Source organism: Melospiza melodia, chromosome 12, assembly GCF_035770615.1.
Source record: "Melospiza melodia melodia isolate bMelMel2 chromosome 12, bMelMel2.pri, whole genome shotgun sequence".
NCBI lineage: Eukaryota > Metazoa > Chordata > Aves > Passeriformes > Passerellidae > Melospiza > Melospiza melodia.
In genome coordinates, this window is record NC_086205.1 from 25,877,268 (window position 1) to 25,900,210 (window position 22,943).

General features: G+C 48.2%; 1 protein-coding gene across 6 annotated transcripts; it reads left to right on the top strand.

Moving 5' to 3' along the window:
- Nucleotides 1–1,607: 1,607 nt before the first annotated feature.
- SLITRK3 (SLIT and NTRK like family member 3) lies at nucleotides 1,608–19,769 on the top strand. Of its 6 annotated transcripts, none has more exons than XM_063167383.1 (3): nucleotides 1,608–2,030; nucleotides 2,144–6,709; nucleotides 10,427–16,574. In XM_063167383.1, exon 2 carries the CDS (start codon nucleotides 3,676–3,678, stop codon nucleotides 6,499–6,501), a length of 2,826 nt encoding a protein of 941 aa, XP_063023453.1. In that variant the 5' UTR covers nucleotides 1,608–2,030; nucleotides 2,144–3,675; the 3' UTR covers nucleotides 6,502–6,709; nucleotides 10,427–16,574. The 6 variants fall into 6 exon arrangements, with proteins under 6 accessions (XP_063023453.1, XP_063023457.1, XP_063023458.1 ...); XM_063167387.1 differs by having other exon boundaries at nucleotides 3,658–6,709; XM_063167388.1 differs by lacking the exon at nucleotides 1,608–2,030 and adding an exon at nucleotides 17,570–19,769 and having other exon boundaries at nucleotides 2,037–6,709; nucleotides 10,427–15,058.
- Nucleotides 19,770–22,943: the final 3,174 nt, after the last annotated feature.

A 22,943-nucleotide genomic window follows, 5' to 3' on the forward strand; every position in this document is an offset into this window, starting at 1 on the left:
CGAGCGAAATTCGGGGCCGTTTGGCAAAGTTGCGAGGTCAGGGCTCACCCCGCGCCCCCGACCCTGCATCCATGGGGAAAGGGGGGCTGCCCCCAAACCCAGCGGGGTTTGATGCCTCCTTAGGTGCCTTTCCGAGTTGCTGCCGAGCCCGCCAAGGTGCGAGCTTGTTGCGAGAACAAACTGTTGTGATTCCCCCTCCGGCCCTTTTTCCCCGCCTCCCCCCGTTCCGAACGGGGGGTGTCGGTGCACGGAGCCCGCCGTACCCCATGTCGCTCCCGCGTCAGAAAATGAATGATGCAGCAATTTAATTAGGAGGGAGCGGTGCGTCCATATTGCACCGGCGGAGGAGAGCTCGGCAGCCGGGGGAAGATGCTGCTGCGCGTCCGCGGGCGCGGAGCCTGCGCCCCTGCCCGCGCAGAGCGGCCCCGGGGCGGCGGGAGCCCGCGGAGCCCCCGGCACCTCCCGCCCGCTCCCGCGGCTCTGCCCCCGAACTTTTCGCTGCCGAGCCGCGGTTCCAGTTAAGTCTCTCCCCGCCGAGGCACCGCGGGGTGCGGGAGGGGGGTGCGGGATGCCCCGGGAGTTACGCGGGGCTGTGCGCGGGTGCGGACGGCGGCGATGCGCGGAGCGGCGCGGGGCTCGCCGCCTGCCCTGCCCGCAGCAATTCCCTCCCGGCTGGCCGAGCCCCGGGGCAGGCAGAGCCCGCAGCCCCCCGCGCATCTCCCGCACCAACTTTGGCCCCCCTGCGCGGATCCGCCGCGCCCCGCGCAGCCCCGTTACCTGCGGCGGCTCCCGGGGCGGGCGGGCACCGCGGGCGCGGCCCCTCCGCCTCCGCGCGCACGGCGGGAGGGTGCGGGAGGTGCGCGGTGTCTCCCGAGGCGTTGGGCGCTGCGGGATCCCGGCGAGGCTCGGGGCGGGAGCGGCCCCGGGACGGGCGGGCAGCGCCGGGCGGAGCAGGCGGTGATGCGGGGGCAGCGGGGCGGCCGGAGCGGGACCCCCGCCGCAGCCCTCGGCTGGCACTCGCAGTCAGAGCAGCTTTGATTTCCTCCAGACTTGGGCTTTTTGTTCCCTTTTTTCCCCCTCTTTTTTTTTTTTCCTCTCTCTTTTTTTTTTTTTTTTTTTTTTTTTTTTTTTGGAAAGGGAGGTGGGTGCAAATTCTGCCCCATCCCGGCGGCTTTTTTTCCCTCTCTGATTCTTCTCAGGTTTTTACCTCCCCCATCTGCCCGTTTCCCACTTCCCTTCCTCTCCGCCAACCAGCCCCCTCCTTCCCTCTTAAAAAAAAAAAAAAAAAAGGATAAAAAAAAAAAAAAGGATAGAGGGAAAAAAAAAAGGCAAGGGGAAAAAAACTGTGTAGTCAGGGCTTCCCAAATGCGCGCCCCCGACCTGGAGCCGAGCGCGCCCCCTCCGTTTGTTCCCCTTCTTGAAGCTGATTTTCATGACGTGGAGGAGCCTGATCCAGGGCAGGAGCGGCAGCGCACACACGCACACACACACACACACACACACACACACACACACACACACACGCACACACGCACACGCACACGGCCCGCAGCGCCCCGCACCCGCGCACAGCCGCGCACCCGCGCTCGCCGCCGCGCCCGCTCCGCGCTGCCGCTGCCGCTGCCCGGAGAAGGCGGCGGCGGCGCTGGAGCCTGCAGCAGCAGCAGCAGCAGCCCCTCTGCTCCCTCCTCCATTGAGTGTGCCAAACAGCAGCTCTGCATCCTAAAAAGGATCATTGAGGGGCTCATTGCATTCCCAGCACGTTTCAGGCTTGCTTCTTTTTTTTTTTTTTTTCCTCTCTCCTTTTTTTTTTTTTTTCTCTTTTTTTTTTTTTTTCCTTTTGCCTCAGCTTCAGCAGGAGTAGAGAGACAGGGAGAGAGAGCCACAGAGAGGGAGAGGCAGAGACAAACCAGCAATCTTTAAACTCGAGCTTTCTTTTTTTTCCCCCTTCCTTTCTTTTGCCTTTTCTTTTTTTTTTTTTTTTTTTTTTTTTTTTGGTAACGATGTGCTAAAATCTCTCCTGCAAACCGGTAAGTACAACCTTTCTGGATCCTTTTGTTTCCGCCTAGGGTCAAAGACACCCCCCTCCTCCAAAAAGAAGATATAATAATCCTCTTTATTTATTTTTTTATTTTTATTACAGCCCTTGCAGAAGAGAAAGAACTTAAGTGGCTAATATTTTGCAAAGGAGACGGAGAGATTGATACTGCAATATAGCTCTCGTCTCTCTCCCTTCTCCCCAATTAGATGCTGGTTTTAATTGCAGAGGGTATTTCTCTTGTCGTGCTTTCAACCATCTCCTCTTTCCCACAGGGGAGGGTTTCATTTGCAAGTTGATCCTAAGGATTTCTGTTCCTCTGGCATTTCCCTCCCCTAAATGCATCTTTCTGCTCTTAAGTTTACGGATGGGGGGCAATTTTTTCTAGTTCTTACACGAGGAAGGCAAAAAGGACCTTTTTATTGGGAGATTGAGACTAAAAGCAATGATCGCTCCGAATCATTCTAATGGGCATTTCAGGGATTCAAGGAAGGCTGCATCACCACTGGTATTATCCCCATCCTTAGCGTTTCCCTGTGCCCATACATTTAAAATATCTGGTGAAAGGAAGGGTGAGACCATATGTTGAAGGAGCTGCATCTCATTAGGGCAGCATTATTTTCATCTGATTGGAGAAGAATGGTGTCTTCATTCGGAATCGTGTATAGTAGGATAGAGAATTTATCGGCTGGTAAGTGTCAAGGTATTTTTTTTTTTCTTCCACTTTCAGCTTTTTAACCGGGTCTCCTGCTTGGTCCTGGGGGCACAAAATGCCCTAATCCAAGGCAGGCTGAGCGTTTCAATCCTAGGTGCCTCTTCAGCTGTCACTTCCCTTTAGATCTGCTGATCGCATGGGCATGTGCTTTAGAAAGATTAATCATCTCTAAATGCTTTAATCAGCTAAAATGACTAATATGTGGTGTGTATTTATCTGATAATATACCGGTTGCATTAATTCACCGGGGCGCGTTTGCGAGGGGGAGATTTCCTTCCCCACCAGGGTCGTTAACCATTTGCTCCGGTGGAGATGCTGTGGGGGTTTCTGAGGGGAGCCGTTCTGCCAGCCACGGCTCGCACATCCCCTGGAACTCGCGTGTGGAACGCATCGAGCCGGGAGGCAGGGAGGGAAGGAGATCTCAGGGTGGAGGTCCAATAACTTTGGGAGTTTGCATGGATGAAGGATGTGGTGCGACACTGGAGAGGATGTGCCCACACTTGGTGTGTTTCCCCCCCGGGCTGTGATGGCTCCCGGGCTGAAATTCCACCCGGGGATGAGATGCGGGCAGTCCCCAAGCCTGGCAAGCGTGGAGAGACGCAACACGTTCGGTGTGCTCGTGGTGCCGTGCGGGGCTGCATGTGCTGTCCTCTTTATAGGTGGCATTTACCACGGGGAGGGGAGCCAGGCGGGCTGCTATCGCGTGATGGAGCCCTCTAACATCTCCCAAGTATAAATCAGGGTAAGGCTCGCCCAGCCGACACCCCTGGAGTTGGTTGGGAACGTCTGCCCAACAATTGCTGAACTTTCCAGGAGCCCGACATGAGTCCAGCAGGTAGGGGCTTAGGGAGAGGAGAAGGGCGGGGCAGAAATACTGAAATCTGTGTTTCTCTTTCCGTTGCAGTTTTGTAAACACCAACAAATGATGAAACCTTCCACGGCAGAGAGGCTTCATAAAGGAAGGATGTTGTGGATAATTCTTCTAAGCACAATTGCTCTAGCATGGACTACACCTATTCCCTTGATAGAGGACTCGGAGGAACTGGATGAGCCCTGCTTTGATCCATGTTACTGTGAAGTGAAGGAGAGCCTTTTCCATATACATTGTGACAACAAGGGATTTATAAATATTAGTCAGATAACAGAGTCGTGGTCGAGACCTTTTAAACTTTATCTGCAGAGGAATTCCATGAGGAAATTGTACACCAACAGTTTTCTTCACTTGAACAATGCTGTATCTATTAACCTTGGGAACAATGCACTGCAGGACATTCAGACGGGGGCTTTTAACGGGCTTCGAGTTCTGAAGAGGTTGTATTTGCACGAAAACAAATTGGACATTTTCAGGAACGACACTTTCCTGGGTTTGGAAAGTCTGGAATATCTGCAGGCAGATTACAATGTCATTAAACGGATTGAAAGCGGGGCATTTCGAAACCTAAGTAAATTGAGGGTCCTTATCCTAAATGACAATCTTATCCCCATGCTTCCCACCAATTTATTTAAGTCTGTGTCCTTAACCCACTTGGACTTGCGGGGGAACCGCCTCAAAGTCCTTTCGTACCGCGGGATGTTGGACCACATTGGCAGGAGCCTGATGGAGATCCAGCTGGAGGAGAACCCGTGGAACTGTACGTGCGAGATCGTGCAGCTCAAGAGCTGGCTGGAGCGCATCCCCTACACCGCTCTGGTGGGGGACATCACCTGCGAGACGCCCTTCCACTTCCACGGGAAGGACCTGCGGGAGATCAAGAGGAGCAAGCTCTGCCCCATGCTGTCCGACTCCGAGGTGGAAGCCAGCCTGGGCATCCCTCAGCTGTCCTCCAGCAAGGAGAACGCGTGGCCTACCAAGCCTTCCTCCATGCTGTCCTCCTTCCATTTCACCGCTTCCTCTGTTGAGTACAAAACGTCCAACAAGCAGCCCAAGCCCACCAAGCAGCCCCGGGCGCCCCGGCCTCCCCCGACCCCTCGTGGCCTGTACCCCGGGCCCAACCAACCTCCCGTGGCTGCCTACCAGACCCGGCCCCCCATCCCCATCATCTGCCCCACCGGCTGCTCTTGCAGTTTGCACATCAACGACCTGGGCCTGACGGTCAACTGCAAGGAGCGCGGATTCCACAACATCTCCGAGCTCCTGCCCAGGCCCTTGAACGCCAAGAAGCTGTACCTGAGCGGGAATTTGATCCAGAAAATCTACCGCTCCGATTTCTGGAATTTTTCCTCCTTGGATCTCTTACACCTGGGGAACAACCGGATCTCCTACGTGCAGGACGGGGCGTTCATCAACCTGCCGAACCTCAAGAGCCTGTACCTGAACGGGAACGACATCGAGCGGCTCACCCCGGGCATGTTCCGGGGCCTGCAGAGTTTGCATTACCTGTACTTCGAGTACAACCTGATCAGGGAAATCCAGCCGGCGGCCTTCAGCCTCATGCCCAACCTGAAGCTCCTCTTCCTCAACGACAACCTGCTCCGCACGCTGCCCACCGACGCCTTCGCCGGCACCTCCCTGGCGCGCCTCAACCTGCGCAACAACCACTTCTTGGCGCTGCCGGTGGCCGGGGTGCTGGAGCACCTGCACGCCATCGTGCAGATCGACCTGAAGCTCAACCCCTGGGACTGCACCTGCGACCTGGTGCCGCTCAAGCAGTGGCTGGAGGCGCTCAGCTCCGTCAGCGTGGTGGGCGAGGTGCTGTGCGCCAGCCCCGAGCCGCTGGCCCGCCGCGACCTGCGCTCGCTGGAGCTGGCCGCGCTGTGCCCCGCCGCCCTGCGCCCCGCCGCCGCCGCCGCCGCCTCGCCGCCCGCCGCCGCCCCGCCGCCGCCCGCCGCCACCGGCGCGGCCGCCTACGAGCTGCCCCCGGCCGCCGCGGCCGCGGCCGTGCCGCTCTCCGTGCTCATCCTCAGCCTCCTCGTCCTCTTCTTCTCCGCCGTGCTGGTGGCCGCCGGGCTCTTCGCCTTCGTGCTGCGCCGCCGCCGGCGGAAGCTGCCGTTCCGCGGCCCGCGGGCGGAGGCGGCGGACCTGGGCGCGGTGCCGCTGCGCTGCCCGCGCCTCTTCCCCGAGGGCGGCGGCGGCGGGGGCGGCGGCGGCGGCGGCCCCGGGGAGCGCTCCCCGGAGAAGGCGCCCCCGGCGGGCCACGTCTACGACTACATCCCGCACCCGGTGACCCAGATGTGCAACAACCCCATCTACAAGCCGCGCGAGGAGGAAGAGGCGGCGGGCGGCGGCGGCGAGGCGGCCGAGCTGCTGCGGGGCGGCGGCGAGCGCGGCTTCGCCCACCCCGCCGCCCCCGCCGCCGCGCCCGAGCCGGGCAGCAGCTACCGCACCTTGCTGGAGAAGGAGCAGGAGTGGAGCCTGGCCGTGTCCAGCTCGCAGCTCAACACCATCGTGGCCGTGCACCCCCAGCACCCCGCGGGCGGAGGGCTGGCGGCGGGCGCGCTCGGGGCGGCGGCGGCGGCGGCGGCGGGAGCCCCGCGGGACCGCGACCGCCCGCCGCCCTGCGCCGTGGGCTTCGTGGACTGCCTCTACGGCACCGTGCCCAAGCTGAAGGAACTGCACGTCCACCCCCCCGGCATGCAATACCCGGACCTGCAGCAGGACGCCCGGCTGAAGGAGACCCTGCTCTTCGCGGCCGGCAAGGGCTTCCCGGACCACCAAACCCCCACAAGCGAATACCTCGAGTTAAGGGCCAAACTCCAAACCAAGCCGGATTACCTCGAAGTCCTGGAGAAGACCACGTACCGGTTCTGACCGCCGCTCCGCCGCCCGCCCGGCCCCGCCGCCCGCGAGCAGAGGATCCAGCTGTGCCCTCTGCCCCGCCAGATGTGCGCGCTGCGGGGCAGGGCCCTTCTCAGATCAGTAATCGACGAAGTGCCTTCGCAGACTTTTGCCAGCAGATGTTAATCAATCATTATTTTTTTATACTGAAACTGAGACTTTGACTGTGCCATGTCTAAAGGTATATTATTATTATTATATTATTATTATTATTATCGGGGATCTTTGTATTGATCCTGATTGAGTAAATTCTATGTGTGTCTCTTTCTCTCTTTTTTCTTTTCCCTTTTCTTTTATTTTCTTTATTCTTGTTGTTTGTTTTGTTTTGTTCGTTGACTCTTTTTTTTTTTTTTTTTTTTTTTTTTCCTTTCTCCGTTGGCAGTAAACTTCTTGATATTTTCCCTTGGAGGGGAGGGGGAGGGAAGATGGCATTTTCTGGCCTGCTTTCTTCTTGCCCATCATGGCACAGATTCTGTACATTTATTTAAAAGAGAGGAAAAAAATAATAATAATAATGCAAAGAAGCAAACGAGCGCAGTTTGCTGCATGCCTGGAAACTGCAAGAGGGAAGGGAGGGGAGGGTCTTGCTCGAATGTCTCACTCTTGTCTCTCTCCCTCCCTCGCACGCACACTCCTCACCCTCACCCTCGCCAGCCCAGCCCCTCCCGGGGGGCTCGGGGGGAACCCCGGGGGCAGTCCCGGGGGCTGGGGGAAGCCACCCGGAGCCGAGCAGCCCAAAGGATGTCACCACGTGGCGCACACACCTAGGGGATGCTCAGCGACACTTCATCATGACGCCATGGGTTTTTTGTTGGTTTTTTTTTTTTTTTTTTTTTTTTTTTTTGGAGGACATCCGCACTTTCCTAATAAAAGCGACATGCAAATATACACAGAAAAAAAAAAAAAAAAAAAAAAGGAAAAAAAAAACCACCCAAAAGCTAATGATGGGCACCTCTCACTAACAGCTTTGTAGGAAGCACTTTTAATGTTTTCTCTCATGCACCCATACACGCACACACGCACACACACACAAAGGTACAACAATGTGCATATATTTATTCTGTAATTTCAAGTGAATATAAATTGTAAAGGTAATGTTAAATCATTGTACAGTGATGCATCTGGTATAGCTTTCCTAATAAAACGTTTTGAAAAAAATTGCAGATATATATATATATATATATATATATATATATACACACCCCCCAAATATATATATATATATAGGAATACAAAGCTTGAACCTGAAACTTCAGCTTCCTCCACAGAGATTTCCTTCCCCTCATAACCTTGAACGCTATTTTATTAATAACAGTTCGATGCACTGTGATGTTAACAGAGAAAAACAAAAACCCTGTACAGCGTCTCTTGCCAAGATACCACCCGAGACTGTCACAAATCCGATTTGCGATCTGTATCCCTGCCGCACTGTCCTGACAGTTAAAAATATCGGGCAAATTGGGAGCGCATCCCGCCGGAGCGCTGCTTCCCGGCCTGCTGGAGGCACCGGGAGGCACCGCAGGGATGCTGGCAGCGGGGTGAGCACTCGGAGAGCTCCCACCCCTCCGGATTAAACCGCAGTTCCACTTTGGAATGGGGGGATGCGATCTGGGAAAGCAAAGCATCCATCCCAGCGCTGCCCTTCTCCCGCTCCCGCTGCAACCGGAGGGAGACCAAAGAGCGTGCGATTTCCCTGCCCGGGCGGGTCCCGGTTGGTATCTTGTCCGCGTTGGTGTCTTGTCGCCGGCGGTGTCCCTGTGTCCGGCCGTGTCCCTGTGTCCGGCCGTGTCCCTCTGTCCGGCCGTGTCCCTCTGTCCGGCGCTGTCCCCGCGGTCCCGGGCCGGGCGCGGCCCCTCTTGGCCGCCAGGTGGCGCCCCAGCCCCAGCGCTGAGGGGCGGCGGCGGGGCCGGAGCTGGATTCCTGGATTGATCCCGGGATTGATCCCAGGATTGATCCCAGTCTCGATCCTGGACTCGATCCTGGATTCCATCCCGGCCTGGAGCAGCTCCCGAGGCCGTTCCCTGTCCCCGTCCGCCCCGCCGAATGAACCCGCGGGCGCCTTGTCCCGGGGTGGGAAGGGCCGCCATGGGCAGCCCCCACAGCCCGGCGCCGCCCTGAGGCCTTCAAAGAGCGGGGTCAGCCCAGAAATACCCAATGTGTCCAGAGAGCGGGGTTTTTCCAGAAATATCCAATTGTGTTCAGAGAGTGGGGTTAATCCAGAAATATCTAATTGTGTTCAGAGAGTGGGGTTAACACAGAAATACCCAATGTGTCCAGAGAGTGGGGTTGATCCAGAAATACTCAATTGTGTTCAGAGAGTGGGGTTAATCCAGAAATACTCAATTGTGTTCAGAGAGTGGGGTTACTCCAGAAATACCCAATGGGTCCAGAGAGTGGGGTTGATCCAGAAATACTCAATTGTGTTCAGAGAGTGGGGTTACTCCAGAAATACCCAATGTGTCCATCAGCACCATGTGTCTGGACAGCGGTCAATGTGGTTTGTCCAGGTGAATCGAGGTTATTACCCAAAGGTGCTGCTGGGTTCTGTCACCTCCTGGCAGAGGGTCACAGTGCCAAGGTCACCGTCCCCACCACCTGCTCTTTCCTTGGGGCACAGCTCGGTTTCACCCCGCACAACAGGGGTGTTTTAACAGAGAGAAACCTATAAATACTTGCTCTCCCCACAATGTTGCTTTTTACAGCTCTGGGCAGGATGTTCATGGTGAGATTTACTCTTGGAGAGTCATTTCCCCAGCCTTGGTAGCAGCTGTGTGTGTCTGGAGATGGAGGGACAGCTCCAAACCTCTGTAAAGCTGGCATCACCCTCCATGCCATCAGTAAAAATATTACACATTGCAATTTCCTCTCTTGAGTTGAGATTGTGTTTCCTCACTGCTGCCTTCAGCTCTGAGCCGTTGGGGTTTGCTCATTTGTTTGTTTTACTGAGTTTTTAATAGATAGTGGAAGAGCATGCACGTGCTAAGAGTATTAAACATGCAAGTGCAAAGGCCAGATCCTTCTTATCATAATTGTAATAATTACATTGATAAGCCTACATGCAAGTGATGCGTGGAGCTGTATAAATCAGGTTAAAGTACAATCCCCAGTGAGAGTGGTGCTGTATACATTTGGCAATGTCCTCAAAGCCCCAAGTGTTCATACTTGTATCCAAATAGAGTAAAGCCGGTTGCAAATAATGTTTATATTTTCATTAAACTGCAGAAAGGCAAGAGAATTTCATCCTTACTATAGGCAGTAATCTCGCCCGTGGACGGTGAGCAGATCTATTTATTCAGTGGAAATAAATTTGTTCTATGAGAATGGAATTTTGTATTAAAAAAGATAATTTTTGGCTTACGTTGAGTTATTTTTCTTTCCTTGCGTAGGAAACTTCCGTTCCCTTGTGTACTGAGATGATTTGGGGGTGATTTGCTCTGGAAGTGTTGACAGTGTCTAAGTGTGATGTTTAAAGGGTGTTTTGATGACTTTTATTTTGCTTTTTCATTATGTTGAGCTGAGGCTGAGTGGGTAGCAGCATTCCTTTTCCAGGGCAGGAAAAAAAAGTGGATCCATCAGCTCTGACCTGCAGTGGGTGACACCTTTGCATGCTCCAACCCAGGTTCCTCCTAATTAATAGGGAGTATTAATGATAATTCTGTCTTTATCAGCAGTAGCATTGGTAGCATTAATGCTACTGGGAAGGAGTCAAATAAAACCAAATGATCTGCAGTTGCATTAGAGCTGTTTGATGGGATGCTGTGTGAAATAAATAATTTTTTAGCTGATTTCATGGTTGTACAAGTACCTGGTGGCAGCCTGAGCAGCTCAGCCTGTGGTGGTAAAACTTCAACAAGTGTTTGGTTCATTCCCTCACTGACCATTGAAATTCTTCCTACAGGTGGAAAAGAACAGCAAGGCCAGGTAAGCCCCAGTCCCAGCCAACAGCTGCACACAGGGAAATGGAAAGGATGATCCTGGTGCTCAATTATTGGTGCTTTTTGTCTTTTCTGGATGTTGTCATTGATGTCACCATCACATTGTAACTTAGGTTAAAAAATTTGTTTGGAAATGGTTTCATGGGTCATTTGAGTGTATCAACGGCGATAGAAAGATGTCAAATGTTATGGTACGAGTGATAATGTGAATTTTGGAAAGCCTGTTGCCTACTGCTGTGCTTAGAGTGTTATTGGAGAGTGAGAATCTCATTTCTTAGGAGCTTCAGTGAGCATGAGTTAAGCTGTGGCAGCTCCAGATTTTGTCAGAGACCTTTCCAGACAAAACCACCTTTGAGTGTGGCAGCACAGCTGGTTTTAAGTTAGAGATATGTGCGTTTGTCCAAGTTGTTCTCTGAGAACCATGAAAGGGGGGAAAGGTCTCTCCAAAATGTGAGGCTGTTCTCCTGAAGCTCTTGGGTGTGCCAGCAGCACTTGATGATTTCTGTGCTGCCTCCACTCCCTTCAAGTACCCATTTCACGTGAAGATGTCATGGCTGGGGTTGAGGTTTAACAGAGATGTTAACAGAGATGTTCACGTGAAGAGCAGCAAGTAGAATTTGGCCCTGAGTGTGGGAGTTCCTTGCTCAGCACATTGCTTTACCACGGGCACAACTCCTGGCAGAGCTCCAGCTGCCCCAGGGTGAACTTGTTCCAGGATTGCCCTTCTTCCAAATGCACTTGCTTTTACAACGTGGATTTATGGACACTGGGAAATCAGGCTGCTCTGTGCTGCACGTTCCTATGTTTTGAGTTTTTCCAAGGCTTGGTTTTCAATCTGTAGCTGAGGTTCTCAGTGAATTTATGTATGTATGTATGTATGTATTTATGTGTACACAATTATGTATTTGTGTCTACAGAATTATGTCTTTATGTTGTACCCAGTACAACACAGTTTTTCTCCATGGAAGAAATGCAAAATGACCCAGGATGTAGCTCACAACACAGCTCTTTGTACAAAAATTCCTATTTTTTAGTTCTGGTGTGAGTGGAAATACTTTTTTTTCCCCCCAGTTCTTGAAATATTTCTGGTTTGATTGGGCAGTGGAAGAATTGGAATGTGCTTGGAACAAACCCTTGAGTGGTAATGGAGGGGAGGCCCAGTTCTGCTCCCTTGAAGCCAATGTTGAGACACCACATTATGCTCAGTTTTAGTCAACAGACTTGAATGAAGAGCAAAATCTGATCTCAGAAAATTACAACATCTATTAAGTGGATTCAAGTATTTTGAGACAAGTACTCCATGGGACTGTTTCAGAATAAAATGAGTAATGGTATAGGGAAAATGGGTTTGCCATAAATTCTGTGATTCTCTGATTGACCCCACTCACAAATTAACCAAACAGTCTTTAAGGCTTTTGATTTTAAAGACAAATTTGTTTAGCTCCAATGTCATCAGTGACCAACTAGCCAAGAAGATTACTAATGTAACAATTGCAAATTATTTGGAAATACTTTATTAGTATTATCTTTTTTCTTTGAGAGCAAGGATATGGAGGTCCCCTCCAACCAAGGGCATTCTGTGTTTCTGTGATTGACAGGCTCTGACAACTGTGTTTCCTACAATTCCTTTAAAATGTCTTTTCCTTGATCCTTAGGGTTTCCCAGTTGTAAAATTCTGTCATTATCTCATGTTTGTTCAGGTTGTTGGGGCAGTTTGGCAGATTTCTATAGACCATAGACTGTGCTCAGAGAGCAAAGCACAGAGTTCCCCGGGAGGCTGCTGGGGTGACACCTGTAGGTTATTTTTGATCCCTGTGGAAGCATTTGGAAACACCTCCCTGTTGGTGGCATTGCCTCTGCTAAATTGGTCAGTTTTGTGGTGTTATCAGGATGGTGTCAGATGGATAATTTTTGTGGGAAAATGAGAGGAAAAGGCTCAAAGAGCAGAGCTGTAGGAGGGCTCTGTCCCACATTTGTGCTGGGTGGTCTCTGGAGGGTGGGTGCTGCATCAATCCTGATATTTTTGAAGGTTAAGGATGTTGATCTGGAGTGTGGGGTTATTCTTAGGCATTATTCAGAGGAGTGGACATGCAAGACTCAGCTGTTGGGTGCCTTAAAAAGAACAGATACTAACAGAGGGCAGAGCGAATACAAAATATTCCCAACCAAGTCCTACATCCTATCCTCAATCTTTAACGTCCCTTTACTTTTCCTAATGTCTTTATTTTCCCACTAGAATTTTCTAAATCTCTCAAGAATATCCTGTATATTCTGTGAATCCTGAAGAGATATTTCAGGTTAGCCAAGGAGTGACTCTCTCTGTACTTGGGGATTCCAACCAATGCCACTGCCTGTGGAGGAATATCCTGCCCATGGCACGTGGCACAGCAATTTGGCTTGTCCTTGGAGCACGGTGCCAGGGAGGGAGGTTCTCTGCACTGATCAGGTTCTGCAGTAGGGCGTGAATGATTCCAAGCAGGAATTCCTGAATTGTGGTAAATCACTTTTGGAATGGCAAAGAGTTCATTTGTGCTGCTGCCTCTGGTGGCACTGCCATCCCTGCTGGTGGTGGTGGCACCCAGCACCATTCCTGAAGAGGGACTCCTGTGACAGTAACTCTAAAAACCAAAAAACCAAAAAAAAAGCTGAAGAAAGATTTGGGACTTTTTATCATGCAGGGACCTTATCTGAATTTAATCACATTTCCCAAATGTTACAGTGGCATTAATATACTGCTTATGGGGGTTATATGCATTTTTGTCTTGCTTTTTTTGCTTTTCCACAGACAGTAGGTGGATTACACCTTAAAGAATTACAGGAATGTATTTTTTGGTCATTTTTTCAGGCTGTACTTGTTTAAGACTAAGTCAGTCCCAACAGTAACTGTCCTAAACTGAGTTTTATAGAAAGATACATAAACCTTTGGGTTTGTACTTGGTCTCTAAATTATTTCATGTGTTTAAATACGTATATAAAATGTCTGTTATCTGAATAACCCTTGAACCAGAGTCCATCTTTGAACTTTGGAGGCTTTTGCTTTGCAAATGAAAGTTAATTAATGTTGGGTTAATTAATGTTTGGGTTTGTGCGGGTTTTTCTGTTCTGTGATTGCTCAGTTTGATTTTATCACTGGTACAACCGGAGAGAGGGAAACATTGCAGTGTGAAAATTCTCATGATAGGACTTTCATTCTTGTGCTTCTTTTCTTTGGAGAGTGAGGGAGCTGTGCTCCAAATGGAGTAGGAATTGCCACTCAGAGCTGAAATGTCTTCACTCTGCTGTGTCCTGGGAGTGCCCAGCACTGTCTGACTCAAAGGGAGGTGCCAGAAATCCCCATTACTGAGATTTCAGGGTTGGATGGGACCAGCCAAGCTGCTCCACCTGTGATAGCCAGTCCTTGAGTCCGGCACCACTGGAGCCACCATCCCCATGTGTGCCTGGGAGCGCTGAGAAAATCCATGTTGTGCTGCTTTGGTGAAAAATGAGCTTTACAAAAATTAGGCATTGGTAATGGATGCTGCTTAGTTAAGCTTTTCTGTCTTTTTTTAGGGAACACATCCAGGTTTCTCTGGTGCTGTTAAACTGCCATGCAAGGGCAGGACTGATCAGCTGTCCCCAAAGCATTCCTGGAATAAATCTCTACCTAAATGCATTCTTTATAATCAGAGAGACATTTCTTGTGGCATCACTTCTGTTATGTTTTCTTGCAGTGACCCAAAAACCTGGCTGCTTTGGAAAGTGGATAGTATTGGCAAGCAAAGAAATATGGCAAGTAAAAAGTCTTTTTTAGATCCAGTTGATGTCAGTGTTTTCTTCAACAAAAGGGCAAGTCCCAGCCCTGAGGGGTCCTGAGGAGGAGTCAAGGCACTGATTAAGGCAGAGAGTAATTGTTCAGTCCGTGCTTAATTGTCCCCTTCAGTTTTAAAGCAGTGAAGAATTGTGGATGGATGTAATTTATGTAGATAAATATACACATATGTGTATATATATATATATATATATATATGTATGTATTCCTGCTAGCAGTGGGGGCTGTGACACACTGCAGCCAGGGAGGCTGATGGAAGGAATGGCAATGGCTAAGCTGTGACAAGTGGGAATTTTGCCAAGGCTGACAGTGAGAACAGCACCTGAAAGTCAAGTGCCTCTCTCTGGCTTCCAGACAGCCAATAACTACATGTAACTCTTGCTGCAAACCCTTGTTTTAGAGCAGGTAACAAATAGCTCCCAGACCTTATTTTTCCTGCCTTTAGCCCAAGCTCTCACCAGCCTGCAGGCCGCTGGCATTCCCAGAATTGCTTTTTTTACCTGTCTGCATGCACAGATCCTCCTTGGGCTGAGGACACAGACCCTGAGCCCTCTGTTTGTGCCTGGAGTGGAGACCAAGTGAAAACACAGTTCTCTCTGTTGGGTTTTTCTGTAGAGTGGTGTTTTGCACCTCGAGACTTCCCTCTGCCCCGCCTGGAGCGCCCTCAGCTTGCTGGCAGCCTGGCCGGGTTGGCCGTGGTGGTGTCACAGGCCTTTGCCAACCAGAGCCAACCAGATCTGTGCAAGCCTTCAGAGCACAAAGCCCTGATAAGAAGGATCCCTAACAGGTATGCATCAGGGAGAAGGAGGAGATGCTCCCAAAATTGGTTGCTGTCAGCTCCAAGCAGGAGCGAGTGCCTCGTGTGTCACAGAAACGCTGAGTGTGTGCTGTATATACTGTGTGTAAATCTGAGTATGTACCTATAATTATGCTAGTGAAGTGTAAAATTCAATCTTTGCAAACTTGTGGGAGATTCAGGAATGTGGCTTGCTTTGGACTGTAATTAAAAATATGGGCATTTTGGTTAAAAATAGCTCCTTTCCGACCTACATTCCCGATGTAGGTCAGTGGAGGCATTTTTCAGACATATTAGCATTTTGGACACTTAATCTTAGCAGCATATTGCATCTCCTAGAATAGGTTAGGAGAGGCAAGGCAGGAGGAATTGCTGCATCTCGAGTCACCCAGAGAGGTTGCCAAGTTTCTCAGGCACCAGAGAGGCAGAATAATGAGGATTATATTTAATTCGGGCTGGAGAGACAACCGTGGGGTGTTGAGCAGAGGCAGCTCAGATCATCTTGGCTCTGTGGGGGAGGGAGAATTTATAACTTTAGCTGGCTCCAAAGCGAGCTGTGTGTGAATTTGCGTGTGTATATATATTTATATATATGTATATACAAATCTGGATGTGTATATAACACCCTGTGTAGATATGTATGTATGTATGTATATGCCTCCAGTGTACAAAATGTGTATCTATAGAAATGTATACATTTATATGAATTTCTATTTCTCTATATAAATAGTCATGCAACTAGGGGAAATCACATTTCCACGGCGTGTCCTTTTCTGTAACACCCCCCCCAAAAAAAGCTGCTTCCATTAATGTCACATTGGCACAAATGACTTAAATTTTCTTTTCTGTTTTGAAAGGAGTGGTGCTTAGTGGCTGAGCACAAGCCTGGAAGGTTTTTACTCTTCCAGAGGACTTCCAGTAAATCATGAGCTGCTCCAGAGCTGTTCCACATTTGTGAAATAAAGTGGCGGCCAAAATGACTCAGGGCTGGTTTTACAGGCAAAGGAAAAGGGTTGTTGAATGTGCATTGGAAACCTCTGCTATGCTCTCAGAGTTCTGATGGTGAAATATCTGCACTGCTAATTACTCTGGTTGCTGTTAATTTCCCAGCAATTGGCTTGAACGGGGGAAAAAAAAATTTCCTGCTCTGAAGTAAGTTATCTGAAGTCTGTTTATGTTGCCTCAGTGATGTATGGATTTCCATTTAGGGTCAGGATGTTGGGCTGTAAATCAGGAATCTGAGCTCAGTGAACATCTAGTTTGGGATGTGTCTTTTCTGTTCTAATTGATTTTAAATAATTTCAATTCATCATCAGAACAAGCTATACCTTAATTCATGATAAGCTCAAAGAATTTCTCATTCATATCAGGGTGAATTTTGCACTTGACTTCGGTGGGGTTGAACGAGGTCAGAGCGTTTCATTCAGCACTGGCATAAAAACAATCTTGTACTTGTGCAACTATTAATTCAAATTGTAATTTTGTAATAAAAGCAGCCTAAAAATGATTTGCTAGTTATGTATTCTATGGTTATGGCACCTTTCTGTGGATAAGATTTGCTGGTGTTGGTTTTGATTTTGTGTTGCTGATCCTTTCTCTGGGTTTGGCCCCAGAGCTAGAAGCAGCTCAGCCCTGGAATACCAGGCCATAACACACTGCATCTGAAAGGAAAAGCTGCAGAGCACTGATCCCTCAGCATTCCTTGAGCTGTGTGCCCAGAGTGCTGCCTGACTGCTGAATTGCCACATGCATTGTGCAAATATTCCAGGAAATGTAGGTCATGGGAGCGTGGATTTGTCACGGGGATTTTGGCTCCCTGTGGCAGAGCCCTTGTCCAGTCCTGCAGAAAAACCTCCTTGTGCCTCCACCCTGACCTTTCCCAGGCTGTCCTGGTCCCTGGGGCAGGGTGGAAATGTCCTGCTGCCCTTCTGCCATCCTTTGGAAGCTGGGATGTGGTTAAGAAATAAAAAAGGGAGAATGGATTATTCCTTCCTAAGCCCTGCACTTCCTTCGGGGAGAAGACAGAGAGACAAACATGAAATCATCGTGGAAATCAAAACAAACACCCAGAACATATGACATTGAGTGAAATGTTTCTCCTGAGCTTCTGGATTGTGCTTTGCCTTATTATTTCGTCTGGGGGAAATCAGCACTTTATGGGAAAGTGCTTCCCAATCTCTTTTGCATAAACGTTGCAGTGAAACTTCTGTGATGTATAGCTGCCTGTTCAAGAAAATGGGTCATTTCCATACAAATGTCATATTTCTATGCAGAAAATATGCTGAATTCATACCCTATCTCCTAGTTAAAGCAATCCCTTTGCTGGTTTTGTGATTTCAGCATATTTGCTTGACTGGAGACAACCAGAAGATGAGAAGAAAAAATTATTATTTTTTAATTAACTCATGCAGGCCTAATGTCAGACTAAGCACTTGAGTGCAGCATCTCTGGGGCACACACAGGAATATCATCCTCAGATGGCTAATTTTTTTTTTTGAGCAGGGTGAACCACAAAGCTCAGAGAGCTGCTGCTTTGCTCAGAGTCTGGAGACTTGGGGAAAGAAGTTTTTCTGATGTCAGTGCTGAGGAAGATGCCTGGATGTCCTCAGGGGAGCAGCCGCTCACACAGGAACCCACAGGCTGAAGGCAGCAGGGGAGCGATGAGCTTTGCAAATCTCCTCCTCGCAGGATGAATTTCATCTAAAATGAACCTGAGCTGCTCAAAAGGAGCAACAAACCCACCCTGCCTCTGGAAAGCTGAATTTTCCATGCCACTTCATACTTGGGAAAGGAACAGCAGATTTTAGGATGGGAGTCACAAAGCGAGTGGATACTAGAGATGGACAACCAAAGAAAAGCTGTGACCCAAAGGCTGCAGTGCCTGGTGTAAATAAATCCTCAGATTCCCACTGAGTTCCCACTGTCCCTCCCAGCACAGCAGTGCTGCTGGCCTTGCTGCTCAGGTGGCACCAGATCTTTGGTACCTGCTGCCGGAGCTTTCCAAACAGCCATTAGAATTGCTTGAAACAATTCAGATGAATCTGCCCATCTTCTCAGCTCGTGTGAGCTTCAGCCAGCAAAGTTCTTGGGCTGCTTCACTCTGCTGGAGGCATTTTCCTGCCTTTCACCCGTGGGAATGGAAAGAAGGCACTGCTGTGGGATGGCTTTTGGTGGCAGAAGTGTCCCCAGGCCCCTGGCCAGGCTGTTAATTCACAAGGGGTTTTCAGGCTCCTGTTCAACCTCTGCACGAGCTTCCACACCCACCTAAAGGCTGCTCCTGTCCTTGTGTGCTGGATAAAAAAAAATCTCGAAGGAAATCTCACTTTACCAAATCCTGCTTGAACCAAATAAAGATATTTCACAGTGTCAATAAGGATAAAGCTCTATCTAACACGTTGTATTAATAAATCAGCAGGTATTGACCACCAAGGTCTTGTCTGGAGCATAAGACACAGCTGCCAATTTTTCCTCTGACAAAATATTTTTCTCTTCCTCCCTCTGGAAATCTTTTTGGTGCAGGCTCATCCAACTTTGATGAGATACAATTTGTTCTCAAAGCAGCAAATGGGAAAGGGATCCTAAGAGATTTGTGTCTCCAGGAAAGCAAAACATTCCCGGGAAAAGGCCTCTCCCACCCACTTATCCTACCTGCAGCTTTGGGGGATTGTGTTGTACCTAAACACCAAGATATTTAAAATTAATTAGAGTTTAATTGGAATTAAACTTCTGTTCCCAATTTCCTGTCTCCATGGGGAAGACAGTGAAAATTTCTTTTCTCATAAAAATATTCTGAGTATAATGTGTGTTATCCAATGTCCAGATCCTCTATTTAATGGAACTTTGCAGATATACAAAAAAGGGGAAAAATTGTTACTGGTGTTTCTTTCTATAGGAATGGTTTTAAGAATTAAGTAAAAATTAAACAAACTAGAAACTGCATTATTAACATCAAAATAATTATTAGCATACCTAAATAGTGCACTATGGTAATAAATCACTGACAAATCTGGATAGAGATGTGTCAGGATTAAGTTCTGAACACTTAAGGCTGTGATTAAGTTCCTGAAGATTTTTCATCCTCAAAAATTCTCCATTGAAAAATGTCTGCTTTTGATTGGAAAACAAAATCCTCAGGCTGACTTTTTTTATGAATATTTGGTATCTGAAAAAAATGTGACTCTCTGAATGTAACTTCAAACAAAAACCTTTTCAATGTTGTTTTCATCTTAAGAAAAACCCACATTTTTCATCTGAAGGAAACTCACTTTTTGAAGCATAGAGAAGCTTTCTGAAAATAATACTAATTTAGAAGAAGGTATGTTTTTAACAAAACTTTCTACTCATAGAAAGAGCAATTCTTTTTTTTTTTTTTTTCCTCTTTTATTACCAAACTTCTGTGCTTTGGTTTTTGTCAGTTTTGTCTGCAGGGAAAAAATGGTACTGTGGAAAAAAAACCCTCTCAAGCATACAAAGGTTTTATTTTGGGACTCAAAAATGTTTTCTAAAAGATATTGCACATCCTAAACTTCAGAAATTGATTGTTTTGAGGGCTAAATAAATTTTGTATCCCTGGAAGTGTCCAAGGCCAGGTTGGATGGAGCTTGGAGCAGCCTGGGACAACAGGTGTCCCTGCCATGGTAGGGGTGGCACTGGATGGGCTTTATGGTCCCTTCCAACCCAAAACATCCTGACATTCCCTGCTATTAAAGATAATGTCATGAAGTATTGAACAGAAGAATAATTAAATGTTGGTGGCAAAAGGCTTAAAATTAAAAAAACAAAAAAAAAAAAACAAAAAAAAAAAAAACGAAAAAACCCCTGGGTTTCCACTGCCAGAAATGTGGGTGTAATCAACAGGGGTTTGGGAATGCCTAGTCCTTTGGAATTAATATCCAATAATTTTCTCACTTCTGGTATTACATTAATCCAAATGCAAACTATGACTGAGTCCATGATCTTTGGTGCTGCCACCTTGTCATTACTAAAAGTAATATTTGTAGCAGATGAATAACTGAGAATAGGAGAACCCAGAGAAAATTTGCAATTACTTTTTCTTTTCAGGGACAGGCAACACCTCACCCAAAAGCTGTTCTATGTATAATCAAATTAATGAAATAACTGTAAAATTTGATTATTAATTATGGAGAGAATGGGGAAAGAGGTCAAATGTGTGTCTTTAGTTGGCCCTGTAGCATTCAGCTGTGTATGGGCAGGCCCTTGACTGGTTAACACCAGAAATAAGATTTTTTTCCTGAAGTTTGACCCTTTTACACATCCTATTTTATTTCCACAGAAAAATGTCACTGCAATACGAGGAGCACGGTCTCAATGGCCTAATTTATATTTATTTTCTCTTTTGTGCTACAACACTTGTCCTGAATAACCCAGTGGTCCTTGAAGGAGGGCAAACAACCAGGTTTTCATCTGTTTATTTGTGCGTGAAACAAAAAATTGTGCAGAGAGGCTGAAGCTCTGTGTGTGCCTGGGACAGGGCTGGCAGCACGATGTTCATGGATAAAGGAATTCTCTCTGGCAATGTCAGAACACTCAAATTAGCCCCCGGGAGGACAAAGGCTGTGCTGTACACACCTGCAGCTGTGGGTAAACGAGAGAACAATGGCCATTGTTCAGTTGTTAATGCACTGCATTTCTGTCTTACCTCCATTATTGGCTGGCTTTCAGTCCCTGTAATTAATGTGCCTGCAGTGGGTGGATCTCTTTACATTCGCCTGTTTCTTTTCACAGCTTAATCAGAGCAGGAGAAAAACTTAAAATTAAGATTCTCTGTGTTTTCCAAGTTTCCCAGCACTGTGGTGAGCTGGTTGGAGACAGCCCAAACAGGGAGATGAACTTCTGGAGATGAATTGATATTTGATCCTGAAACTTTCCAGTTGCTTGTGTTTTGGACTGGTTTCCAATTCTTCTTCCAATTCTTTGCAGCACCCTGTAAGGAAGAAAGGAAATTCCAGTATTCAGGAAATCCCAAACTGTGGAGCCATAGCTCGTCCATTTCCTAGGAAATTCTGCCACCAAACTGTGGAGCCATAGCTCGTCCATTTCCTAGGAAATTCTGCCAGGGCCTCACCACCCTCTGAATATAGGATTTCTTCCTAATATCAGAATCTGCAAGATCAGCCCTTGAGTTTCTGTGGGGTCAGGTGAGTGTAATTTAAAGCAGAATTTACCTACAATGGTTTCCTGATGTTAAAAAGCAACATTTTAGTTCTGCTTGAAGAGTGAAAATTGACCACAGTCAGCAATACAAGAAGGGAAATAACAAAAGCTGTTTCTACAGTGGTTTCTCCAGTTCAGAAACCTACAGTGGCTGGTAGCCCACAGAATTCCATCCACACAAGCACCCTAACAGAGAAAATCAGGCTGTTTTTAAGTGCTCGTGTTTGGCTTTAGACAGACAGGGAGGATGCCCAGACCAGTCTCAGAATCTGGTGAAAAACTGCCTTGGATGGAGACATTGCGTTCATATTTAGCAGTGCATGAGAAACATCCACATTCCATGGGATCAATTTCCTTGGATCACCTGGAGCTGCCTTAATGGACTGAAGACCAGATATTCTTTTATCCAGGCAGAGCTCTCAGAATTTGTTGTAACAGAAGCATTAAAACACATTTCTTGTAGTGTTTTACCTCAGTAACAAGAAGGGAGGAGTCTTGAGAACCTGTGTGCCCTGTCCTTGATGCAGCTCCTTGCCTTCCTTGCAAGCAATCTCAGCATCCTCAGCAGAGGCAACCTTAGCCACTGTCATGTTTGTTATGGCTCTACATATTTCACATTAAGTGTTATTTACTGTAACTCTGCCCATAAAGGACTAACAGCATTATTGGGAGCTGTCCTTTGCATGCCTGATGTCAGCTGCAGCTGCAGATCACATTTACAACTCCAAACACATGCAATGGAGAGTCATAAATTATCCAGGAAACAACACAGAGTAATGAGAGACGTGTCAGCTCGAGTTTCTCACTGCGGAGGCAGCGCTGTGGCAGGCAAGATTTATTTACTATTCCAGCCACTGGCTTTTCTGCAGTCAATAGCTCGTCACTTTTAGTCTGCAAATAGGAATAAAGATGCTTTGCAAGAAGGAAAACAAAAGGCAGCAGAGCTGCCTGGCCTCTGGGGTGAGTTACTGGAATTTTGGAGCTCCAGGTCTCTGCACCAGCCAGTTGGGAAAACTCTGTAGTTTTTGCATGCCTCCCTCTCTTTATCTATTAGCACCAAAAAAGCACCAAATTATGTATGGAAAGCATAATGTGAAAGCTGGGAATTAGTTCCATTTTCCCTAAAGGGGACACACTGGTCCCCAAGAGCCAGATCCAGGAATCCCATGGTCCTGAGTGCTGCCAAAGAGCAGGAGCAGCAGTGGGGAGCAGAGAGGGCTGAGGTGGCTCTGCAGAAATGCAGGGAAATGTCCCCCAGTGCAGGTGGTGAGAGAGAGGATGGGGGTTTCTATTCAAACCAGCTGGACTGGGAAATAACCAGGGAAAAATGTTCTGGATCTAATTTTTTGCCTAACTTCAGGGGTTTGCATTGTGTTGGGTGCAATGCTCAGTCATGAAAAATTCCAGCCTAAAATTAAACCAAGGTGAAAATATTTTCTCCCACTTCAAGTGCAGGTTTTATTTGGGCCGTTATTTCTGCATCAGCTTTCCCACCTTTTCCCACCCTAAGGGATTTATCTGTGCAGCAGCTGGGTGGGTTTTAGTGGTTAAAAGAGAAGGGCTGGGCCAGCACAGGCATGGGGACAAAGATGGACTTGGGGATGTGCCCCAGGGTTTGGGGACAAGGATGGACACGGGAATGTGCCCCAGGGTTTGGGGAAAAGGCTGGACACAGGGATGTGCTCCATGGTTTGGGGACAAG

What these genes read in the sequence shown, in the direction of transcription:
- SLITRK3 (XM_063167383.1), top strand. Translation starts at nt 3,676, where the DNA reads ATGATGAAACCTTCCACGGCAGAGAGGCTTCATAAAGGAAGGATGTTG.